Source organism: Oncorhynchus clarkii, chromosome 7, assembly GCF_045791955.1.
Source record: "Oncorhynchus clarkii lewisi isolate Uvic-CL-2024 chromosome 7, UVic_Ocla_1.0, whole genome shotgun sequence".
Lineage (NCBI taxonomy): Eukaryota > Metazoa > Chordata > Actinopteri > Salmoniformes > Salmonidae > Oncorhynchus > Oncorhynchus clarkii.
The window spans coordinates 70516996-70542706 of NC_092153.1; the positions used below are offsets into that span (position 1 = coordinate 70516996).

The 25711-nt window shown below is 42.7% G+C and overlaps 1 protein-coding gene across 1 annotated transcript; it reads right to left on the reverse strand.

Moving 5' to 3' along the window:
• Positions 1-3018: 3018 nt before the first annotated feature.
• Positions 3019-25711, reverse strand: LOC139414430 (proprotein convertase subtilisin/kexin type 1). Its single transcript, XM_071162345.1, has 14 exons — positions 25512-25711; positions 24076-24180; positions 23665-23787; positions 18642-18788; positions 17331-17407; positions 14426-14514; positions 9634-9806; positions 9074-9286; positions 8860-8960; positions 8523-8756; positions 7826-7983; positions 6501-6634; positions 6141-6302; positions 3019-5913 (listed from the first exon to the last, which is right to left on the reverse strand). The coding sequence occupies exons 1-14, from the start codon at positions 25698-25700 to the stop codon at positions 5479-5481; spliced, it is 2340 nt and encodes a 779-aa protein (XP_071018446.1). The 5' UTR covers positions 25701-25711; the 3' UTR covers positions 3019-5478.

A 25711-nucleotide genomic window follows, 5' to 3' on the forward strand; every position in this document is an offset into this window, starting at 1 on the left:
ATTATTACACACAGAGTGAGTCCAAGCAACTTATCTGAGTTAATACATTTGAATCCTGAACGTATTTAGGCTTGCCATAACAAAGGGATTGAATACTTTTTGAAAGTGTGACCAAGACTTAAGAGTTTACTGGGACTGTGAGACAGTAAAGATTGTAGAATTACTGCGAGAGAGAGAGCGAGAGTTTTACTGTATGTGTCATTTGCAGATTCTCTGCTCTGATGAAACCAAGATTGAACTCTTTGACTTAAATGCCAAGCGTCACATGTGATGGAAACCAGACACCGCTCATCACCTGGCAATACCATCCCTACGGTGAAGCATGGTGGTGGCAGCATCACGCTGTGGGGATGTTTTTTAGCGGCAGGGACTGGGAGACTAGTCAGGATCGAGGGAAAGATGAAAAATAACAAAGTAAAGAGAGATCATTGATGAAAACGTGCTCCAGAATGCTCAGGACCTCAGACTGGGGCGAAGGTTCACCTTACAACAGGAGAATGACCCTAAGCACACAGCCAAGACAACACAGGAGTGGCTTCGGGACAAGTCTATGAATGTCCTTGAGTGGCCCAGCCAGAGCCCGGACTTGAACATGATCGAACAGAGACCTGAAAATAGCTGGCTCTGAAAATGAAGCATTGATTTGGGAAGAAATGTAAGTCCACACTGGGAATGAGAAGAATGCACTCACACTTTCGAAGCTTGACAAGTTGGAATTCTTTAAGTAGTGAAATTATCTCTCAATATCATTACAGAACTTGTAGGCTGTGTCAATTTTTATAAAGACGATGAAATCAACGACAGCCATGACCCATTTTACAATTACCTGAGATGTGAGTATTCACAGAGAGAGGAAAGGGAGGTATAGAGAGAAAGAGTGAAAGAAGGAGAGTGAAAGCAAAAGGAGAGGGGGGGAGGAGCGCAACAGTGAGAGACCGAGTAAATGGTGATGTGAAAGCGTGTTGGTGGCAAAGTTGGACTGACCTGAGAGCAGTTTGCCGAGTGGGAACAGCACCATGCTCTGGACAGACAAGACTCTGCAGCATGACATGGCTTTGGGCTAAGGCCTGGATGTCCTCCAGGAAACTATTCTTTCTCTTTCTCTACGTCTAGCACTCTTTGTAAAGCTATCAATTCTTGTTCTCCATCATCTGTATTTGTGAGTTGTGTTTTTATCTCATATCCCACTCCCTTGGCTTCCCTCCTCTCTTTCTTTTCTCCCCCCTCTCCTTTCACTCTTACCCCATCAGGCATCTGGACTCTTCTCTTCTCGGGCCAAAGCAACCAGATGTGTTAGGAATCTCGGCTGATGGGATGAGTTTGGAGAGATATGGAGAGGGACGGAGATGATAAGGAATGGAGGAGAGGAAATTAGAGAAGAGGAATGAAGGTGCCTTCATCTGTACAATGCTGAAAATACAGGATAGGTGAAAGCGATGAGGTGCTGAGAGTCCTCTTTGCAGGTTGACATTTATTTGGATGACTCATGTACTGGAGGCAGCTCTGCAGGGTCCTCACTACCTAAGCTGTTGTTACATTAAGTAATACCATTTGATTCTAACCTTAACCCTTACCTTAACCACACTGCTAACCTTAACCCTTACCTTAACCACACTGCTAACCTTGTGCCTAATCCTAAACTTAAATTAAGTCCAAAAAGCACATTTTTACAATAGAGCAAATTTTGACTTTGCCTCTGACCCATCTAGTGGAAACCGTTCAGCTCGGCCTCCAGGACAAGATTCATGCTAATAAACGTCAACCTGTGTCTGGTTTCACCTGTCCAGTTGTGTTGTAACTGGAATATAGAACTACAGTGATAGAACTCAGAATGTTGTCTATATGAACTGAAATGTCTATATGATTTAAAGTCTCTACCAGATCTGAAATGTTTATATGAACTGAAATGACTATATGAACTGAAGTGTCCCTATGAACTGAAATTTTAAATGAACTGAAATGTCCATGTAGTATGAACTAAAATGGCTGTATGACCTGGAATGTCCATATTAACTGAAATGTCTATATAAACTGAAATGGCAGATCACAGTTGTAATCCCAACAACTCAGACACATTCACCAGGTTACTTTGCAGTTTATTACGATAAATCTCATTTTGTACATCCATACATAAATAGCGACATATTTCAGCTGTTGTGAACAACATTGGACAGAAGCATCAATCAAATCCAAAATATTAACAAACAGATCTACAACACTGGCTACATTGAAAGATGTATAAATTACAGGATGCATGTAAACCATTCTTCATCTGTCATCTCAATCTTTCACCTTGTTTGGCAGAGAGTAGAGCTAGAGCCAATACCACAGAAAACAGGGGATACTTAACACTGTAGTGTATGGGGCTTTACATACATAGGGCTACGTAGCACATTCATAGCAGTTCCTAACACTGTCATAATCACTACATAAGCATTTATACATGCAAATGTCAGCTAAGCTTATCAACCGCAAGTTGCCATAAGATAATGCAGTGACATCTACCAACCTGCAGTTGAGCAGAAACGTGAATGTTTATGTAGGGCATATGAAGGCATTATACTATAAATGTGTTATGGTTTTTTGGTGTGAAGCCCCGCCTACAGTAAAGTATAACTGGATTGAATCAGGAAAGTCCACTAATACCAAAATATTGTATAAATGAACATATCCAATAAGTTGCATATAACCATGTAGTTGTATTAATATGAGTTTGTAAATGAAGCAACAACATCGAAGCCTGTTTTACAATCACCCAAACACAGGAAAACTTTTACAAAATTTGGCAGCACAACAGTTTGGCAGTGTTCATTTCTATTAATAATTCCATTTAGTTTGTAATAATATAAACCTAGAATTGGACTAAATCTAAAATAAAATGACTTTAAGGGATATATATATATATAAATATATACATATATATATTTTTTTTAGAAAAATATTTAATTTAATGCAGCATTGTACTTTTGAATATAAAATGAATCAAATTGCACAACATTTGTATGATACTTAAGAAAATGTTTTTTATAGTTATTTTATATGAGCAGTTAAAATACATAAGTATTCAGATGGTTTCAACATTGCCAATTTGCAAAAGCTTCAATCATATTCATCATATCTATATATATCTTATAAGGTCGGATAACATCCATAAAAATGACACAACCAATTGATTCTTGGTCAGTTATCTTCCCAATTTATTTTGTGGGGCGGCAGTGTAGCCTAGTGGTTAGAGCGTTGGACTAGTAACTGGAAGGTTGCAAGTTTTTTAAAAACCCGAGCTGACACGGTACAAATCTGTCGTTCTGCCCCTGAACAGGCAGTTAACCCAATGTTCCTAGGCCGTTATTGAAAATAAGAATTTGTTCTTAACTGACTTGCCTGGTTAAATAAAGGTAAAATAAATATTTTGTTTTAGACTGTATGTTGTTGTTTAAAAAATAAAATATTTAAAGAATTTCCCCAAGAACTGAACTTTTTTTTCTCAAGAGGACCGGGTAAAAGACTGCTGTTCTCAAACTCTCCAATGCTTTGTTGACACCCTGTGAAGAATATGCCACATATCAACATCTTTGAGCTTTCAGTTTGAAAAACAATCAGTACGGGGACTGCATTTTTTATGCATATTAAAGTATAGTCGTAAACCTAACTTGAAATTGTGCATTTATCTTAAAATCACATTCTTCAAATTAGGATTTGGGTTTAAGATACAGTAGCACAGTGAGTACTTCTACTCTTACAGAAAACAAATACATGACAAAATAAACATGTCAAAGTATAAATATTAAATCGATATTTCAGAGTTGGAGTTTAGAGAGGTGGATATTTTAGAGGCCAAGTATATTTAAAAACAACATTACAATCATTGTCTTTGTATAATATTTGATCATGTCAGTCATAATACAATTATGAAATTTATATTCTGAAGGTAGCATGCTCAAGCAGGTGGTAGAGTGAAGGGAGAATAGGGCTGTGTCCCAAAAGTCTTAATGTTATTTCCTTATCTCCTTCTCTTGTCTCCTTCTCTTGTCTCCATTTCTTCAATACCACTGATAGGTAAAGGTGATAAATAGAGCCTCAAAATATAATTGATGTACTAAATATATACAATTATTAATATTTTTCTCTCTGTCTCTTGGGACTCAAAAATCAAGTTTGTTTTGTCTGACGATTCATACCCAAAAAGTTATGAACATATGAGTCTATGTCCCGTGTCAAATCTTGAGTAGATCCAGCTACATATAAATGCCAAATCTGGAATGAATGGAAATACCTTTCCTTAATCTGGAATGAATGGAAATACATTTCCTCATTTTATTCAGTGCCTATATTTTTTCATTAATTTGGGGTTGAGGCATACAGTTGGATCTAAAAAAACACATGTCCTGGTACGTGAACTCATCTCTACACCAGACCACTTTTGAGGCCTGAAATCATCTTACTAACTTTTGTTTTGAAGTGAAGTGTCCCTTTAAGACTATTGGGACCCATCCTGAGGTTGAAAGATGGCTGGAGGAAGGGATGGAATGATGGTGGATAGATAGCTGGTGGAGGGGTGGAATGATGGTGGATAGAGGTGGATAGGTGGTTGGAGGAGGTGGTGGATAGATGGCTGGAGGAAGGGGGTGGAATGATGGTGGATAGAGGAGGATAAATGGCTGGAGGAAGGGGGTGGAATGATGGTGGATAGAGGTGGATAGATGGCTGGAGGAAGGGGGTGGAATGATGGTGGATAGAGGTGGATAGATGGCTGAAGGAAGGGGGTGGAATGATGGTGGATAGAGGTGGATAGATGGCTGGAGGAAGGGGGTGGAATGATGGTGGATAGAGGTGGATAGATGGCTGGAGGAAGGGGGTGGAATGATGGTGGATAGAGGAGGATAAATGGCTGGAGGAGGCGGGTGGAATGGAATCCTAGTTGAATCTAAGTATTCTATTTGGGCCCCCTTCCTTGCCTCTTTTCTTTCATGCATACTGATCTTAGAAAACTGAAACAATATGGCGGAAGTCTATGGGCTAGCTAAGTTTCACTACATTAGGAGGAGGAGGAAGGGAAGCTACTTCCGGGAATTGAGATGCAACCGACCTACAACTGTGCAGAATGAAAGACAGATAGACAGAGAGACAGGCTAGAATGCTGCAAGGTAAGAAAAGCAGAGTTTTGGAAAAACAACAACACATTTGGCTGGAAGAGTTTCTCTCTGGCTTTCACTCTCCCGCTCTCTCGCATGCTCCTTCCATGCCCAGCCACCGCCTCCTCACCCTATCTCTCTCACACCTTACCCCGGGGTGGCCAATCTTGACCAAGGAGAACCGCAGGGATGTGTAGGCTTGAGCCCAGCACTAACACACCTGATTCAACTACTGGTAGTTAACTAAGCACAATCTTCAATGTAGACCATGATTAGTTCAATCGGCTATGTTGGGTCTGGAACAAAAGCCTGCACACACTGAGTTCCACCCCATGCCCCCCCTCCCTCACTGCCTGTCGTTAGAGAGCATGTTGAAGAGTGCCTGCAGCAGCCGGTCATCTCTGTGCCTGTAGGGCTTGGCGCTGTAGAAGCCGTCACTGTAGTCACTGTAAAGGCTTTCATCCTGCCCGGCCCGCTGGTACTGGTTGATCCTGTCCAGGGCCTGGTACAGCTTCTGGGGAGTGATGCGAGGGCCTGCTCCCCCTGGAATGGAGTATGGCCTGCCCTGGTGCTGCTCTCCCCTGCTAGAGGGGGCCTTTTCTGGGGACTGGGGCAGGGCGGCGGGGGTCTGCCGGTTGAAGGCCATCTGGAGGAGACGCAGGAGGGCCAGGGAGGGTGACTGGGGTGGGGAGGAGGGCCTCATCTGCTTCATCTTGGGGGTGGCAGAAGGAGGGGGTTGAGTCTTCTGCGGTGAGTGGGCCTCAGCCTGGGTGGACAGTTCCTATAGGGTTGGATAGAGAGAAAGACAAACAAACATACAGACAGAAATGGTTTAGTGGATGAGGTAAGTAAGTTACACAGAATTGCATTTGAGGTCTGATGACAGTCGACAGACCGTATTTGCACATGTATATCTAACTATCTCATATGTAGACACTAGTATGGTTCGGGAGATAATAAATATGAAGTTAAAAAGAGGTGAAAAGTCCCTTTAATTATCGCACTCACCTCCATCATGTCGTCCATGTGCTCTACTCCTCTACGGTCATTCTGGACAGCGTTGTAAGGGACATACACTCTGGGTTTCTTCATGTGCTCGGGCTTCTCTGACGTGCCGTGGAGAATCAACTTCCAGGTCAGGATCTGGCCTTCATTCTCCATCCGCCCGGACTGACAAAGGGAAATAGAAAAATAGTGTAAAAAAACAACCTGTTTAGACAATATGTTGATACAACACAATGCCTATGCTATGTGGCATTTGGAGCAGTTCGACCACTGTAAATGGCCAGCTCCATTTTCTATAAAGTTTGAAATCGTCTAAACAAACTTTACTGGAAAGTAATGGATTGGAACTATCCCTTGACTGACCGTGTCAGTTATCTTGAGGGTCCAGGTGCCAATGGGGTCTTCTCCCCAGGTGTGAACAGACATGAAGTCCCAGTTCCTGAAGCCGTTAGATGACATGTCCCTCTCTCTCTCTGCCAGCAGGACCGTGCTAGTGCCTGATACCAGAAAATAATAATGGTTCATATAGCCTTGTTTGGCTCCAGTTTTCAGTTTTCTATTGTATGTATGTGTTTTTTGCTTTTACTATCCCGGGGACCAGAAGTCTTCACAATGATAGTTAAACAAGGCAAATTCTGACAAGTTGGGACATTTTGCCGGCTATTTGAGGCTTAGGGGCTATTTGAGGCTTAGGGGTTAGGTTTAGGGTTATAGCTAAGACACATCGGTAGGATTGTCAAACGTTTGCCTGCCGACTGTACTTAGCACCTCTGAACAGTGTCAGCAGTCAATCGCATTTGTGAAATCATCAGCTACTCAATTAAAATCATCCAAACCAGAAGGTGGCAATAGCGTTGTTTGTCAATGCATGTCTGTGTGTGTTGATTATGGTCTAGATTCCAGTGTTAGCTAGCTGCGCTAATGTTGGTATTTTGTAGAAGTCCTTGTTGATACTAGCCAGATGGCCACAGCTAGATAACTACCTAGCAATATGACGAAGAAATACTTTAATTCACTCTCCATAATTCCATACTGCCAGTGCCAACACATAGCCAACTGTTTAGCTAGCTAGCGTTAGCATATTTGCTAAAGGACACTGCTCTAATTTGGCAGCTAACACAGGCAGCTGTTTCATGTAAACCAGCAAATCCATTGTGATTTAATTGTAAGGTCAATACTTGCTACAGTGGTTAGCTAGTTTGGAGGAAGTTTTTAGTGTTGTGTGTATTGCATCTGTGTACTTACTATAACTAGCTACCATCCCATATCCTACATTGCATATGAAGTGTGACTGGCTCATCTGTGGATGTACAGAGAAAATGCCATCTTTAAAAATAATAATGTTTGTTGTCACCAATGTTGTCACCCCCATGTGGGGGTTCGTGCTCTCTGATTGGCTCAAGTCAAGTTGTTGGTCACTATTCTACAAAGGGTAGGTTTGTCACTACCGGGTCAGCACGCAGCAGGTACCACTTTTTTTCTAGCAAGAGAAGTAACGTCCTCCCACTGTGATAAGTACCTCGGTGTGCTTCATGCTTTAAGGTTACAATTACGGGTTGGATTAGAATTAGGCTTAGGAGTTAGGGTTAGGGGATAAGGTTAGGTTAAGGGTTATGGTTAGGGAAAATAGGATTTTGAAATGGAATCAATTGTTTGATCCCCACAAGGATAGTGTGTGTGTGTCTAACCTGATGGGGATGTGAGTGTGATGTGTAGGTCTCCTCTCCTGGTGTACTCGATGCTGGCCTCCACTTGCACATGCTCCAGTGAGAGGACAGCGTTTTCCTGGCCATTACAGGCCTTGGTGGGGATCTCAATGGTGATCTCTCCTGCTGCTTTCAATGCCCTGGGAAAAAGACAAAGGACAGGAAGTTAGTACTGTGGTTGTACTACCACCATAACATAACATACCAAACCAAACGACATTGGTTCAACGTATACTGGCCACGATTCATATATTGTACAATCGAATACAGTCAGACAAAACATGTTCTCATTATAAATCAAAATAGTGACATTTAACCATTATTTACTGGTTATATAGGTATGTATCCACAAGTGACATGTTACTTGTGGATACATGTCAACATTCTGACATATTTTGCTTGTTTGCTTGTCCACCGGAATTAGTCTGAATTGAGCAATACATGGGGGCAGGTTAACAGCACTGGGTCAGTAGCCGAAAGGTCACTGGTTCGAATCCCCGAGCCGTCTAGGTTAAAAAATCTGCCAATGTGCACTTGAGTAAGGCACTTAACCGTAATTGCTCCTGCTCTGGATAAAAGCGCCTGCTAAATGACTAAAATGTTAATGACAAATGCAAGTATGTTATGTCAGAAGGATTAGATGTTTCTGGTATACTAGAATGTTAGAGTGTCTTTGTACCTGGGCTGGAAGGAGTCATCCCTGATTATGCACTGTTTCTTCTCAGGGACGTGTTTCCAGGTGGCCGGGTCGGCCAGGTCCACCAGGGCCTTGGCATTGAGCAGGCCGAAGCCAAAACGACTGTTGACCATCAGGCCTGCCCCGTTCCTCTTCCAGCCGGGGTTGTTGGCCAGTGGGTCGAACTCAGACGTCCACACCACCAAGTGCTGCAGATCCCTCCACGTCAGCTCAGGGCTGGGGTGAGGGGTTAGTGGGGATAGACAAATAAGAAGTCTGACATGTCTCTAAACACCTAGTTCATTAGTGGAAATCGTTTAAGTCATGATTGTTGCCTTACTTCTGTTCCAGTGCGAGGGCAAATATCCCAGCAGCTAGTGGGGCGGAGGCGGAGGTTCCTGTGTGTGTCTCTGTGCATTCATTATGCAAATCAGCACTGGTCTGCAGGAAGACAGAAGTAAACAAAGTTATCATAGTTATTACAACAAAATGTGACACAAACACTCATCTCAATATACAGTGGTGTGGGGGACCTGGGGGCTAAGGTCACTCACTATTCTTTGGTCGGTGTAGTCTCCGCTGCTGTAAGCGGTAGCCAGGGTGGAGGAGCACTTCTCAGCGTACCAGGGGGACAGGCCCTGCTGGGAGGCACTGCTGATGGAGATGGTGTAGATGCTGTCTGTGTAGCCGTCGCAGTCGCAGTTGTCCCCCTGGCGGCCCCCGTTTCCTGATGCCCACACGAAGATAGAGCCCTTCCCTCCCCGGCCCTGAGGTGAAGGAGATGGGTGAGGAGTTAGTGTTAAGTTTGTTTTTACTAGCCTTTTGCTTAGGTTCCTTGTCTAGCTTCCCTTTTTTTAAATCAAATTTCAATGTATTTAGATTATTTGTTTGGATTTTAGTTTGTTTTGACTTCTATGTGGTTAAAATGGAATAATTATGTTGGAATAATAATATGAGTTCCTTATTTAGAAATGAGTCATTATGAAGTGTGGAGTGCTGTTGAACGGTCAATTTTATAATCAATATGAACTTGGTGATACAACAGAATAACATGATGTAGATTCATGGGATGCTATTTTTTTAAAGGGAAAAAGAGAGGACTGTGGTGTGTTACCTTCTGGATGCCGTACTCAAAGGCTTTTGACGCAAGGCGACCGGGACCCTCGACCGTTTTTCCATCGTCGTTGGGTCCCCAGCTGGCACTGTAGATGTCCACGTGGTCCGAATTGAAGCCAATAGAACTGGCCTCGATGGCATCCGTCACGATACCGTCCAACATGCGGATCCCTGCAAGTCAACATGATGGAACACGTCAGGGATATATTTGATTGACTGTAGTTGAAGTGTTTTGCACGTTGTGCGGTCTTGTGCCCATACATAAAACATGCATCAAATCAAATTTGATTTGAGACATGTGCCGAATACATCAGGTGTAGACCTTACAGTGAAACGCTTACTAACAAGCCCTTAACCAACAATGCAGTTTTAAGAAAAATAAGTATTAAGTACAAAATAGATGAGTAAAAAATAACAAATAATTAAAGAGCAGCAGTAAAATAACAATAGCGAGGAAATATACAGGGGGTACCGGTACAGAGTCAATGTGCGAGGGCACAGGTTAGTCGAGGTAATTGAGGTAATATGTACATGAAGGTAGAGTTAAAGGGACTATGCATAGATAATAAACAGAAAGTAGCAGCAGCGTAAAAGAGAGGGGGACAGATGGACAATGCAAATAGTCTGAGTAGCCATTTGATTAGATGTTCAGGGGGTCGAAGCTGTTGGCTTGGGGGTCGAAGCTGTTCAGAAGCCTTGCCGTGCGGTAGCAGGTAGAACAGTCTATGGTCTATGAACAGACTAGGGTGGCTGGAGTCATGCCAAATCTTTTCAGTCTCCTGAGGGGGAATAAGCTTTGTTGTGCCCTATTCACGACTGTCCTGGTGTGTTTGGACCATGATTTGTTGGTGATGTGGATACCAAGAAACTTGAAGCTCTCAACCTGCTCCACTACAGCCCCGTTGATAAGAATGGGGGCGTGCTCGGTTCTCATTTTCCTGTAGTCCACAATAATCTCATTTGTCTTGATCACGTTGAGGGAGAGGTTGTTATCCTGGCACCACACAGCCAGGTCTTTGACCTCCTCCCTATAAGTTTGTCATCGTTGTCGGTAATCAGGCCTACCACTGTTGTGTCATCGGCAAACTTAATGATGGTGTTGGAATCGTGCCTGGCCATTCAGTCATGATTGAACAGGGAGTACAGGAGGGGACTGACCACGCACCCCTGAGGGGCCCCCGTGTTGAGGATCAGCATGGCAGATGTGTTGTTACCTGTTGAACGCTGAGCTGTAGTCAATGAATAGCATTCTCACATAGGAATTCCTTTTGTCCAGGTGGGAAAGGGCCGTGTGGAGTGCAATAGAGATTGCATCATCTGTATATCTGTTGGGGCGGTATGGAAATTGGAGTGGGTCTAGGGTTTCTGGGATAGTGGTGTTGATGTGAACCATGACCAGCCTTTCAAAGCACTTCATGGCTACAGACTTGAGTGCTATGGGTCGATAGTCATTTAGGCAGGTTACCTTAGTGTTCTTGGGCACAGGGACTATGGTGATCTGCTTGAAACATGTTGTTATTACAGACTCAGTTATTACAGGGACAGGTTGAAAATGTCAATGAAAACACTTGCCAGTTGTTCAGTGAATGCTTGGAGTACACATCCTGGTAATATGTCTGAATGTTGACCTGTTTAAAAGTCTTACTCACATCGGATACGGAGAGCGAGATCACACAGTCGTCCAGAACAGCTGATGCTCTCATGCATGCTTCAGTGTTGCTTGCCTCAAAGCGAGCATAGAAGTAATTTACCTCATCTGGTATAGTGCCTTGCAAAAGTATTCTTCCCCTTTGGAGTGTTTCCTATTTTGTTGCATTACAACCTGTAATTTAAGTTTATTTTTATTTGGATTTCATGTCATGGACATACACACAATAGTCCGAATTGGTGAAGTGAAATTTTAAACAATCACTTGTTTCAAAAAATTCTACAAAATTAAAAAGTGAAAAGTGGTGCATGCATATGCATTCACCCCCTCTGCTATGAAGCCCCTTAATAAGATCTGGTGCAACCAATTACCTTCAGAAGTCGCATAATTAGTTAAATAAAGTCCAGGAGTGTGTGCAATCTAAGTGTCACATGATCTGTCATATGATCTCAGTAGATATACACCTGTTCTGAAAGGCCCCAGAGTCTGCAACACCACTAAGCAAGGGGAACCACCAAGCAAGCGGCACCATGAAGACCAAGGAGCTCTCCAAAAAATATCCAACACTTTGAACATCCCACGAACCACCATTAAATCCATGATTAAAACATTTTAAGAATATGGCACCACAACAAAACTCACGGACCAGGCAAGGAGGGCATTAAGAAGCAACAAAGAGACCAAAGATAACCCTGAAGGAGCTGCAAAGCTCCACAGCGGAGATTGGAGTATCTGTCCATAGGACCACTTTAAGCCGTACACTCCACAGACCTGAGTTTTACAAAAGAGTGGCCAGAAAAAAAGCCATTGCTTATTGAGAAAAAATAAGCAAACATGTTTGGTGTTTGCCAAAAGGCATGTGGGAGACTCCCCAAACATATGGAAGAAGGTACTCTGGTCAGATGAGACTAAAATTGAGCTGCAAGGAAAACGCTGCAATTCCTGCAAGGAAAACGCTATGTCTGGCACAAACCCAACACCTCTCATCACCCCGAGAACACCATCGAAGCATGGTGGTGGCAGTATCATGCTGTGGGGATGTTTTTCATCTGCAGTGACTGGGAAACTGGTCAGAATTTAAGGAATGATGGATGGCGCTAAATACAGGGAAATTCTTGAGGGAAACCTGTTTCAGTCTTCCAGAGATTTGAAACTGGGGCGGAGGTTCACCTTCCAGCAGGGCAATGGCCCTAAGCATACTGCTAAAGCAACACTTGAGTGCTTTAAGGGGAAACTTTTAAATGTCTTGGAATGGCCTAGTCAAAGCCCAGACCTCAATCCAATTGAGAATCTGTGGTATGACTTAAAATTGCTGTACGTCAGCGGAACCCATCCAACTTGAAGGAGCTGGAGCACTTTTGTTTTGAAGAACGGGCAAATATCCCAGTGGCTAGATGTGCCAACATTATAGGAACATACCCAAAGAGACTTGCAGCTGTAATAGTTGCAAAAGGTGTCTCTACAAAGTATTGACTTTGGGAGGGTGAATAGTTATGCACGTTCATGTTTAGCTTCCAGGTTAGAGTCCCGCTCATTGAAAGCGGTAGCTGTACCCTTTAGCTCAGTGCTGATGTAGTACATGGCTTTTTGTTGGGGTGTGTACGTGCAGTCACTCTGGGGACGATGTCATCAATGCACTTATTGATGAAGCCAGTGACTAATGTGGTGTACTCCACAATGCCATCGGAAGAATCCCGGAACACATTCCAGTCTGTGCTAGCAAAACAGTCCTGTAGCTTAGCATCTGCGCCATTTGACCACTTCTTTATTGATCGAGTTACTGGTACTTCCTGCTCCAGTTTTTGCTTGTAAGCAGGAATCAGGAGGATATAATTAAGTCTCGATGTTTTGCTCACCTGAGGTAGAGTGAGCAAAACATAGAGACTTCCTTACTATTAGATTTAGTGCACCAGCTGTTGTTTACAAATATACACAGACCGCCGTCCCTTGTCAAACCGGAGGCGGCTGTTCTATCTTGCCGAGGCAGTGTATAACCTGCTAGCTGTATGTTATTCAAGCACGACTCGGTGAAACATAAGATATTACAGTTTTTAATGTCCGTTGGTAGGATATGTGTGATCGTAGTTCATCTATTTTGTTATCCAATGATTGTACGTAGGCTAGCAGTACTGATGGTAGAGGCAGATTACCCACTCACCGTAGGATCCTAACAAGTCACCCCACCTGCGTCCCCAATATCTCCATCTCTTTCTCATGCGAATCACCTTGTCTGAAGTAAATCCTTGGTGTCGGACTCGTTAAAGAAAAAATCTTATTCCAGTACGAGGTGAGTAATCGCTGTCCTGATATCTAGAAGCTGTCACGCCCTGATCTGTTTCACTTGTCCTTGTGCTTGTCTCCACCCCCCTCCAGGTGTTGCCCATCTTCCCTATTATCCCCTGTGTATTTATACCTGTGTTCTCTGTCTGTTTGTTGCCAGTTCGCTTTGTTCGTTCAAGTTAACCAGCGTTTTTCCTGTCAGCTCCTATCGTTTCCCAGCCTCTCTTTCCTTGTCCTCCTGGTTTTTGACCTTTGCCCGTCCTGACCCTGTACCCGCCCACCTGACCTCTCTGCCTGACCCTGAGCCTGCCTGCATGTATCTTTGCTCCACCTCTGGATTACTGAACTCTGCCTGACCCTGAGTTCACCTGCCGTCCTGTACCTTTGCCTTGCTCTGGATTTTCGACCCCTGCCTGCCTTGACCTGTCTTTGCCTGCCCCTGTTGCTACAATAAACATAAACATACTTCGACAGTCTGCATCTGGGTCTTACCTTGATTCCTGATAGAAGCTCTTTTCGGGCATTAGAGATGGAGGCAGAAACATTATGTACAAAACATTATGTACAAAATAAGCTACAAATAACGCGGGAGAAAAACACACAATAGCACAATTGGTTAACTGGTGTAGGCCTACTTAAAGATCTGATAGATTTTCTCATTTTAATATTAAATATTAGCTACCTCCTCTGTGGAACAGGTGCCCAATTGTTGCTCAGTCATTTGGTAAAGTGGTGTTGCGTAATCATCCACTCAAAAAAGTAGGCTGCCACCAGGACAACTTCCCTTCCAGCTGCTGTGTGGGTCACACACACACACACACACACACACACACACCAGGTGTGCTTGCGTTACATCTATTACCTCCAACCTTGGAGTTGTACGCCACACCGACTCCACATTTACTGTTGTCTGCCTGCATGGCGATCTCACCGGCACACCTGGTCCCATGCCTGAGTACATACAGAAACAGAAAACACAATTACAACTAAACATAACGTTTTCTTTACAATCTGTCCGTAACGGTAAAGTTAGTTATATTTTCATATACATGTAGCAGTGGATTCAGAATACACCAGTCTGATCCAAACTTTTGTGAACTGGTTTATGGAAAATCTCAGTATTGCTTACAGTAAGCTTTAAATTTCATCAAAACTTTGCCGATCCACCATAAAACCTCTGGAAGAGTGCGTGTCACTCGATTTACTTCGGTTTTGGATACCTAAGATCCTTCATCTCATTATGTGCTTGCCATAGAAAATATTGATACTGAGGGGAAATCTTGTCAATTGAAAATGAAAGGCCCTTTGGTTTCATGTCATTTGGCATGCTTATAAGAGACAATAAACAGCCTGCTGCTGGAGTCTAAATTATACAGAGAGATCCCAGAGTAGATTGACAACAAAAGAGTGGGTGGGTAGTGGGGTGGGTTGAGTGTGTGTGTTTTTGTGTGTGATCCTCACAGCTGTTATAGAGTGAGTCCTCATTTAAAGGAGAGAGAGAGAGAGAGAGAGAGAGAGAGAGAGAGAGAGAGAGAGAGGAAGGAGCATTGAAACATTGAGGGTTTTAGTAAGTGGTTTTCTGTGTAATTTTAACGTTTCCCAACAGATGAAGCCATTTTCTCTCTCTCCCTCGGCTTCAAATCAAATTCCGACGGTGTGGTGTTGTCAGAGGTAAAATTGACTATTTTCAGTTGTTATGGTTAGGATCTACCATATTAATAGATTTACTATAATTATACTATCTGTAATATTGTAAGTCTACGTCTATGGGATCTACCACCCAAGCAAACACTACCAGGCACAATGGCAGATAGTGGAAAGGTTTAGTCGTTAGCCTGACTTTCATTCCTATGAACTACTTTTACTGACCCACACACTAGCCTGTAACCTACAGTACAACATATAGAGTACCAGTCAAAAGTTTGGACACACCTACTCATTCAAGGGTTTTTCTTTATTTTTTAATATTTTCTACATCGTGGAATAATAGTGAAGACATCAAAACTATGAAATAACACATATGGAATCATGTAGTAACCAAAAAAGTGTTCAACAAATCCAAATACATTTTATATTTGAGATTCTTCAAAGTAGCCACCCATTGCCTTGATGACAGCTTTGCACACTCTTTGCATTCTCTCAACCAGCTTCATGAGGTAGTCACCTGGAATGCATTTCAGTTACGAAGTATATGGCTCCCAGGCTAGATCTCTTGGACATGTAGTAGATAATTCAATATACAGCATTTTCCAGTAAATGTTGAAAATTGGTCAGTCTATAGATTCCCTGGGAAATGTATTTCATTAAAAAAAATCACATTATATATATAAAGCAAGTCAACGAGGAACCCTATCAATATGACTGTTATAACATTATTTTACATCAACAGCTCCAGTTGGATCATCTGTGTGTGTCTGATACACAAAGGAGTTGATTGTGGACTTCAGGAAACAGCAGAGGGAGCACCCCCCTATCCACATCGAAGCTGAGAAGGTGGAAAGTTTTAAGTTCCTGGGTGTCCACCCACACAGACAGTTTGGTGAAGAAGGCGCAACAGCGCCTATTCAACCTCAAGAGGCTGAATACATTTGGCTTGTCACCCAAAACCCTGACAAACTTTTACAGATACACAATCGAGAGCATCCTGTCGGGCTGTATCACAGCCTGGTACGGCAACTGCACCGCCCTCAACCATAAAGCTCTCCACAGGGTAGTGCGGTCTGCATAACGCATCACCGGTGGCAAACTACCTGCCCTCCATGACACCTACAGCACCCGATGTCACAGGAAGGCCAAAAAGAAAATCAAGGACAACAACCACCCGAGCCACTGCCTGTTCACACCGCTATCATCCAGAAGGTGAGGTCACTACAGGTGCATCAAAGCTGGGACCGAGAGATTGAGAAACAGCTTCTATCTCAAGGCCATCAGACAGCTAAACAGCAATCACTAACTAAGAGAGGCTGCTGCCCACTTCACACTTTAATGAATGGATAACTAGTCACTTTAAACAATGCCACTCTAAATAATGTCACTTGAATAATGTCCACATATCTTACATTACTCATATCACATGTTTATACTATATTTTATACCATCTACTGCACCCTATGCACTATGCCGCTCGGCCATCGCTCATCCATATACAGTGGGGCAAAAAAGTATTTAGTCAGCCACCAATTGTGTAAGTTCTCCCACTTAAAAAGATGAGAGAGGCCTGTAATTTTCATCATAGGTACACTTCAACTATGACAGACAAAATGAGGAAAAAAATCCAGAAAATCACATTGTAGGATTTTTAATGAATTTATTTGCAAATTATGGTGGAAAATAAGTATTTGGTCAATAACAAAAGTGTATCTCAATACTTTGTTATATACCCTTTGTTGGCAATAACAGAGGTAGGGTGTTACTGTAAGCCTGCCCCCCCTTCTGATATGGTTATTTAATCGACAGAGAGGATGCTGTAACTAGGAAGTGAATTACATGGGTTTTATGGCGTGACTGCATGGGACCCGATTCATGATGAATAACATTCTCTATTACTACTGGAGATGACTCATTTTGATGGGATACTATGCTAGATAGCTCACATAAATATAGGCATACAGTATGCATGTAAATCATGAATATACACATTATGGTTTGAAAACAGATGAATGTGTGCGAAAGTCCTACCTACACACTTAAAGCCCTACCTACACACTCCCATATGTCACAAATAGCCATGATAGCAGGTATGTCCCTGAAATAAATAACCAACTTACTTGTTCTCATTGGTGGAGTCGTACCTGGGGAAGGGGTCAGGGTCGTTGTCATTGAAATCGTAGCTGGCTGCTGTGTCCTGGATAAGGACGAGACAGGGAAATCACAGCAGGATTCAGAACCCAATCTGGCAACCCACTTAACAGGTTACTAGACCAAGGGCCAACCTATTGTCACTGAGATGGACTGTAAATAACATCTATGGATGGTTGAACCCCAGACAAGAGGAACACGGAGGAAATGATTTAGGGCTGAAACAAAGCCATTCGGTTTGAGAGAGGGGAATGTATAACATTTGTCAATATGTCTTTGTCTTAAAGGTTTATTGCTAAAAGGTTGAAGTAACTGAACAAGACAATATAATCTGCAGTTAAAATGAGCGTGTGGACAATGCATCTAATAATTCTAAAGTTTTTCTTTTGAATCAAAATCATTAAAACCAGTCTGCTCTAATGTACAAGAAAACAAATAAGCTCAAGAAAATGACTTTTAGTATCAATTAAGGCAAGAATTAATCTGTGAAAATTATGCAAATGAAAGCAGAGGGCATCGATGAGTGAAGATGGATGAGCGTCTCACTTGAGTCCATTGATTAATCACAGCCATACTAATTATAGTCAGAGTCTATTCTATCACCCTTGTTGTCATACTTTCTCTCCCTCCCCCTCTCTCTATCTCTCTGTCTTTCTTTCTCTCGCAATCTGCCTCTCTATATGGAGATTCTAGTGCTAGTCTGTCAATGCCTGGTGTCAGACAGAGAAATGACTGTCTGCCACCAAAACGCAGATATCTCAAGATTCACAGATTTCCTCTCATTTCAAGATTTGAGAAATGTTCCAACATGACTGTCTAATGAGCTTTGGTTAATTTTACAAAAACACCTGACCCCCCAAAAATATTGTTCAAAGCCATCGTCTCACTTGCAATTGGGTTTGGCAGCCTAAATGTTGATTATTTGAAACTTTGACAGAAACTTTTTCAAAATGAGCAAACACCAATAGTCACTAGCTAAGACTTCTTCACTATAACCTTTAACCAACTTGAGGAAAAACGTTGGTAAATGCTAAAGACAACTTTTCAGTTATACTAGCCAAGTATTATATCTGTCAAAGCAGCAACTACAAAATAATCTAGAACCACAATAACTCCTCCTATTATTGATGTCCAGTTCTGTCCTCAATGCACACTATACAACCGTCATCACCACCTATCATATAGCAATTTATTACTGCTTCATGAATGGCTGTGTAAGTGTCACTGACATTGCTATGGGAACGCTCTCCCTTACTGTTGCCGTGGAAACATGGTCTTACATAGTTGGGGTAGATGTCGGTGTGGTTCCACTCCAGACCGTCGTCCAGCACGGTGATGACCACTCCTTTTCCTGTGAACCCTTTCTTCCACACAGGAATCACGTGGAGGTCCAGCTTGGGCAGGGAGGACGACGTCCGAGTGTCTTGCTGGAATGGCCGACACAGTGGGGGAAGAGGAGAAGGAGAGAGAGAGAAGGAGAGGGAGAGTAGTTTAAGTTGTTTGTAGTTAAATCATGTGCACAGTACATTAAGCAATAAAGGCATACTCCAGGATTTTGGCAACGAGGCCCTTTATCTACTTCCCTAGAGTCATGAACTCATGGATACATTTTATGTCTCTGAGTGTAGTTTGACAAAACCCTGAAGTATCCCTATAAGACAAGATCTCATGACATTGGCACTGGATTTACATATAGGATTTAGCTCCCATACGACTCAAACAATGGAAAAAGAACAGCACAGCTGTGGTGCCTTAAGAGTGAGGTACTCCAACTAAATTGCGTCTGTGAATATCAAGTATCATAGGCCAGTATCCAAAACAACGGAGAAAGGTCAACTGAAGATGGCCACCTCGCTTTGCTAGCTCCCTCTTCGCTAATGGAGGCTGTCATGTTCAAAGTTGACCTTCAGGAATTCATTATCAGCTTGTTGCTTTCTTTGTCCTGGCTGAGTCCACTCTCTTGACCACTTACAGTAGGAAACCCTTGGCGTAAAGAGCATGCAGGTTAATACTTCAATACAACAAAATTACTCAACTAAGTGGATCACTGAAGACCGCACTAAGGTTGAGAATCTTGCGACGCATAATAAAACAATAATACTTCATGATTGTGCCATTGTGCGAGGCCAAGCCTCTATCACCTCTAACAAGCCTCTGTCTAATCAGTGATACCTTTAATGTATTTCATGTAAATATATGTGTATATGTTTGGGGTACCCAACTAGTGTTAATTGGCTAATCAGTAGGGAGTGAGAGTGCAGCGGTCCTCCCTGAGGGGAGATGGGATGATTCAGAGCAGGAGAAGGGACTAAAAAAAGACTAGGAAAGTCTTGGAGCTGCTGTGTTCCCTCCCACATTATGCACAGACACTGCAGAACGCCACCCAGTGCAATGAGTCATCGCTGTGATCTCTCTATCTCTCTCTTGCTCTCCTTTTTTCTCCTTTCTCCTCTTTCTCCTCGCTTGCTTCGTCTTTCTTCCCCATTTCTCCTCTTCTCCTATCTCTCTTCTTCCTATCTCTTTTGCACCCCTTCTTTCTCTTTTTCTCTCTCTTGATCCCTCTTTCTTTCCCATTTCTCTTCTCTTTTGGGCCATCTCACTCATCTTCCCTCTCTCTCTCCTCTGTTTTTCTCTGACTACTAGAGGAAGTGAAGAGATGGGGGGTGGTAGTGGGAGACTGGAGACTGACTCCGTTTGAATGATCATCAAAACCCTCAGACGGTTGACAAAACAATCAAATGTACAACATTTTCCCCCTATAGATATCCTACCAAATGACCAAAACGTATAAATGTGTCAGACTATCAAATATTCTGTAAGAAATCAGGCTGTGTGGTCCTGTTGACGGCTTCTGTAACTCCTTTGTCTTGGTATTGTATAGGATGACTCATCTATTGACTGGCACGTAAGCTGTGGGCTCCAAACAGCCTTGCTCGCACGCACAAGCAAACATTTAGAATGGACACTTACAGTAAACAAACACATCGGCATCCACACACTCTTACAGTATGTGCACACTGAAACCTATACACACACACACACACACACACACACACACACACACACACACACACACACACACACACACACACACACACAGACACACACACACACACACACACACACACACACACACACACACACACACACACACACACACACACACACACACACACACACACACACACACACACACACACACACACACACACACACACACACACACACACACACACACACACACACACACCACTTGACAGAGGGAGTAATCTAAATGTATTATGAGTCACTACTTTGATTGCATTATCAGGCAGTCACCCACTCCTACAATCTCTATCTCTCTCCATCTTCCTATCTAAACATCACTTTCTCCATCCAATCCTTCTCTCCATCCCTCCCTCTCTCCATTCTGTCTTTCTCCCTCACTGCCTTCTTCCCCTCACTCCAACCCCCCTTCAATTCTTCTATCCATCAGTACCTCCATCCCTCTGTCCAAGTCATGTTCTTCATTCCTCCCTCCGCCCTTTTGCCTCTCTACGCACTCCTTATTCCCTCTCCTTTCACTATCACTTTTTTTCCCTTCAACTTCCATGTCATTCCTGATATCTCTAATTAGCTTTATCTCTCTTCCTCTATCCTTCGTTTTATGTCCTCCCACACACACCCTTATTTATATTTTCCCTTGGGGATTACTACTATTTAATTCTTTATTTCTTTATTTTTCTTTCTTTCATATTTGATATCCCTGACTGAAAGTCCTTAGGGCTAGCCTAGACCAATCAGAGGTCTGTAACAAATGAGTGGACAGGTGTAGATGTTTGTCAGCTATGCCCTCTCAATGGCAGACATAAACGAGCACGTCATGACCAATTCAATTAGGGTCATCAGCTCAGATGAGTAAAAAGGATCCATCCAGATTTATTTTCTTATGTCCTACAGTGAGTGACTCAGTTCATTAAGTTCAGGGAACATAGAAAGAACGGACAAAATACACACACTGACGCACGTCACCATATTAAAACACACACACACTGACGCACGTAAACATACTCAAACACACACGCACGTGCACACACACTGATGTACGTAAACATTCTCAAACACACACACATGCACGTCACCATATTAAAACACACACACACTGACGCACGTAAACATACTCAAACACACACGCACGTGCACACACACTGATGTACGTAAACATTCTCAAACACACACACATGCACGTCACCATATTAAAACACACACACACTGACGCACGTAAACATACTCAAACACACACGCACGTGCACGCACACTGATGTACGTAAACATTCTCAAACACACACACATGCACGTCACCATATTAAAACACACACACACTGACGCACGTAAACATACTCAAACACACACGCACGTGCACGCACACTGATGTACGTAAACATTCTCAAACACACACACATGCACGTCACCATATTAAAACACACACACACTGACGCACGTAAACATACTCAAACACACACGCACGTGCACACACACTGATGTACGTAAACATTCTCAAACACACACACATGCACGTCACCATATTAAAACACACACACACTGACGCACGTAAACATACTCAAACACACACGCACGTGCACGCACACTGATGTACGTAAACATTCTCAAACACACACACATGCACGTCACCATATTAAAACACACACACACTGACGCACGTAAACATACTCAAACACACACGCACGTGCACACACACTGATGTACGTAAACATTCTCAAACACACACACATGCACGTCACCATATTAAAACACACACACACTGACGCATGTAAACATACTCAAACACACACGCACGTGCACACACACTGACGTACGTAAACATACTCAAACACACATGCCCGTGCGCACACACACACACTGACGCACGTAAACATACTCAAACACACACGCCCGTGCGCACACACACACACTGACGCACGTAAACATACTCAAACACACACGCACGTGCACACACATGTCCTATCATTATGAGATAACAGATGTTGACTTAGCCAGCACTGCTGCCATGGAAAACAAATAACTAAATTAGAATTAATGACTCGCTGCATTAAATAAATGACCAAATACCGTTACAAAAGTTCTCTCCACTCTCACAATAATTGCAAGGGGGCCATAATAGCATATCAATGTTAGCAAAATCCTATTGGCACGCAATTATAACACAACTTGTAAAAGTAATGACAGAATAAAATAGTTGAAATGGAGTATAGGTTGGTTCAGCCAAATCCTAAACACAGGATGAAGTGGATGTGTCTGTAATGTATCCGGTAGGGAATACATAGCTGTGACACTCCTCCACTGGCTTGGCCTCAGTGGGCTGAAATAGCCATTGTGTACGGCTAAATTGGGTCTTAATGTGTGACAGCCTTTTCCGTTCCACTGGATCATGGTTGGAGAGAGAGTTCCCTTACAATCTCCTGCCAGGCCAGCATGTTCAATTAAACAAATGGGTCTTTTTACTGGGATTTTGGATGATTACTAATTAATTTGACTATCGCAGAGTTAAAACCTTTCTTTCACATTTCTCAAGTCTCGCACATACATATTCATGTGTGATCGCTGAAGATACTTGTCTCATCCTCACACACGTGCATGGCAATATAGACACATGCTGTTCCTCACACATGTAGGCTTTCCTTTCATTTGGACAGATCCTAATTGTGATAGGCAACAACATTAATACATCTAAGTCTTACGCAAGACCTCTAATGAACTGGTGCTATACACACTTCTCTAAAAGGCTTGTGAAGGCAAAGCTTCTACTCATTAGGAAGCTGTCCGTCCCTGCCAGTGCTGAATCTCAGGGGCTCTGGGATTGTGTTAGCCTGGTCCCAGATCTGTTTGTGCTGTCTTTCCAATACCCAATGACTATGACCATTAGGAATTGGCACGACAGCACAAGCAGATCTGGGACCAGGCTAGGATTGTGTTTGTGAATCAGGTCAACCAGAAGGCAGCAGCAGACACCAGCCGGATCTGAACTGACATCACTGATAGTCGGGTCAGAAAACATATTTTAGACTGCTGTTTATTCAGCTTTTCAGTTCTGGTCCTGGCTATTGGCCACCATGACAAGAAATAACCAAATAACTACACAGACAGACAAACAACCAAATAACCACACAGACAACCAAATAACCACACAGACAACCAAATAACCACACAGACAACCAAATAACCTAGACTATTCAAAGTGTAATTTTACACACTGGGCATGACTTATAGGAAACATATGGGAACATGTGGATATTTGGGACTTACCAGGTACCACTGCTGGTTCCACATAGGGTCATTGAACAGCTCGTCCACCGGACAGTCCCGGCATGACCCCAGTGACGCCCGCTTACTGCGCCGCTTCTCATATTGTTGCTCCGCCCACGATACCTTGACGCCCAAAGAGACAGAGAGATATGAGAAGTCTGCCATATTTAGGTTTATGCTGTATATTCGCTTACGTAGCTAATTCACACACACATGTGTTTTATTCTGAAAACTGGAGGTATTTACCCGTGAGAGGAGTCTACCAGAAGAGACACAGACGCACAGTGTGTCCAATATGGCACCCTATTCCCTTTAGTGTACTTCCCTTCTCAAAAGTAGTGCACTATAAAGGAAATAGGGTGCCATTTCAGACACGGCCATAGACAATGTTACAGATGCAGGACTGTTTACCCGATCATCCTCGGACAGGCGTTTGGTGATGTGATCGGCACTTCGTTTCGTCCTGCTGGGATGAGTCTTGTGTTTGAACAAGTAATGGTTTTCTAGCGCCCCAATCTGCAGACAGGAGGAGAGTGGTGGGTTATTGAATATTTCATAGAGGTGATGTAATACCATTATCCTCTTCCTGTCAATCCCGTAACATAGGACTGCCTGCAATTATTAATGCAATAATTATTAATTATATATTAATCAAGTGCCTTGGATCATATTACACCCGGAAGGACATCTCCCTTTAAATGTCTTGAACAGCTTGTTGAAAAGGTACCTTCGATCATTCTCAAACATGGGTAGCTGTTGATATTAAATTATTATGTTATAATGACAGGAAGGCAAATACCACCACAACAGCAATAGGCCTGCTAGATTCCTTATTAGTTATATTTATAGCCGGCCTTGTTTAACAATTTCCTGGGAAAGAGAAACACAGCTAAACCCACTGAATCTAAAAGTGCTTAGCAGAATAGCATGCACATTGTGCAAATAATGAGTCAATCACAGATACTGCTTCAAAGAAAAAGAAGAAGAACACTAATCTAGGATACGAGTTACTCTGAGCCACAGTTTAGGCCTATTATTATTATGGAGTTGAAATGGCATCCTACCCATCCCCCTAGCTGAATGGAAACACAAGTTAACCATTGACCTGTGTAGTCAGAGCGCTAGTTTCCTCTGAGTAGACTAGAGAGAGATAACCTGGGGGTGTATAGGCCTAATGTGTTTGTTTTGGACAAGGTAAATTACAACATTGGCGATCGACATATTTACAGAAGGTGGCTATCATCAGTATACAGCACACAATGAGTCATTGTTACAGTCTATTACATGAAATATGGATTGGATCCCCATCATTCACCCAAATACATTGATAGACTAATTGTTTGTACTTGTTTGATGATACACATGTACTTATTGTAAAGTAACAGTGATACGCAAATACACTGATTGTAAAACAACTAAAAAGCCAATAATGGACATTTAATAGGTTACACGAGGACCGAGTTTGTGAAACCCTGGGTTACACTATTGAAATTCCCTTCTCACTCTGACCAGACTTATGAAGATGATTGACAGAGTGCACCAATCACAATAGTTGTTGTTTTTAAATCTTAGTTAAAGCATAAGTTCAGTAATGATGCTGTCTGTGTAGACTACAACATCAGGAACAAGGCTGCCATGGCACCCTCCATCTCAGCTTTCAGCATGTATACAACCGATTGAATAGTACTAATAAAAAAGTGGAATACTGTTACCAAGACAAGATACTGAGCCAAACTGAACACAGAAATATGCATATTAATTGTATAGTGTAAAGAGATACACGGTTCAAAGACCACAATTGTGGGGAGCAAACTTGTTACCGGGGCGTTGCTGTGGCTCTAACCTACCTGGCGGACTACTCGGTAGTCCAGTTCTTTGGCAATGGACCTGGCGGCGTCCAGTCCTCCGGGAATCTCCACCGCCCATTCGTTGAGGTACTGTCTGTCCCCGAATGAAGCATTTACCGAACGAGCGATGGAGCAGAGAACCGCAAGAGCACAGCACATCACCGTTGTTCGGCGACATCTCATTTCCATCTCAGAGAAAA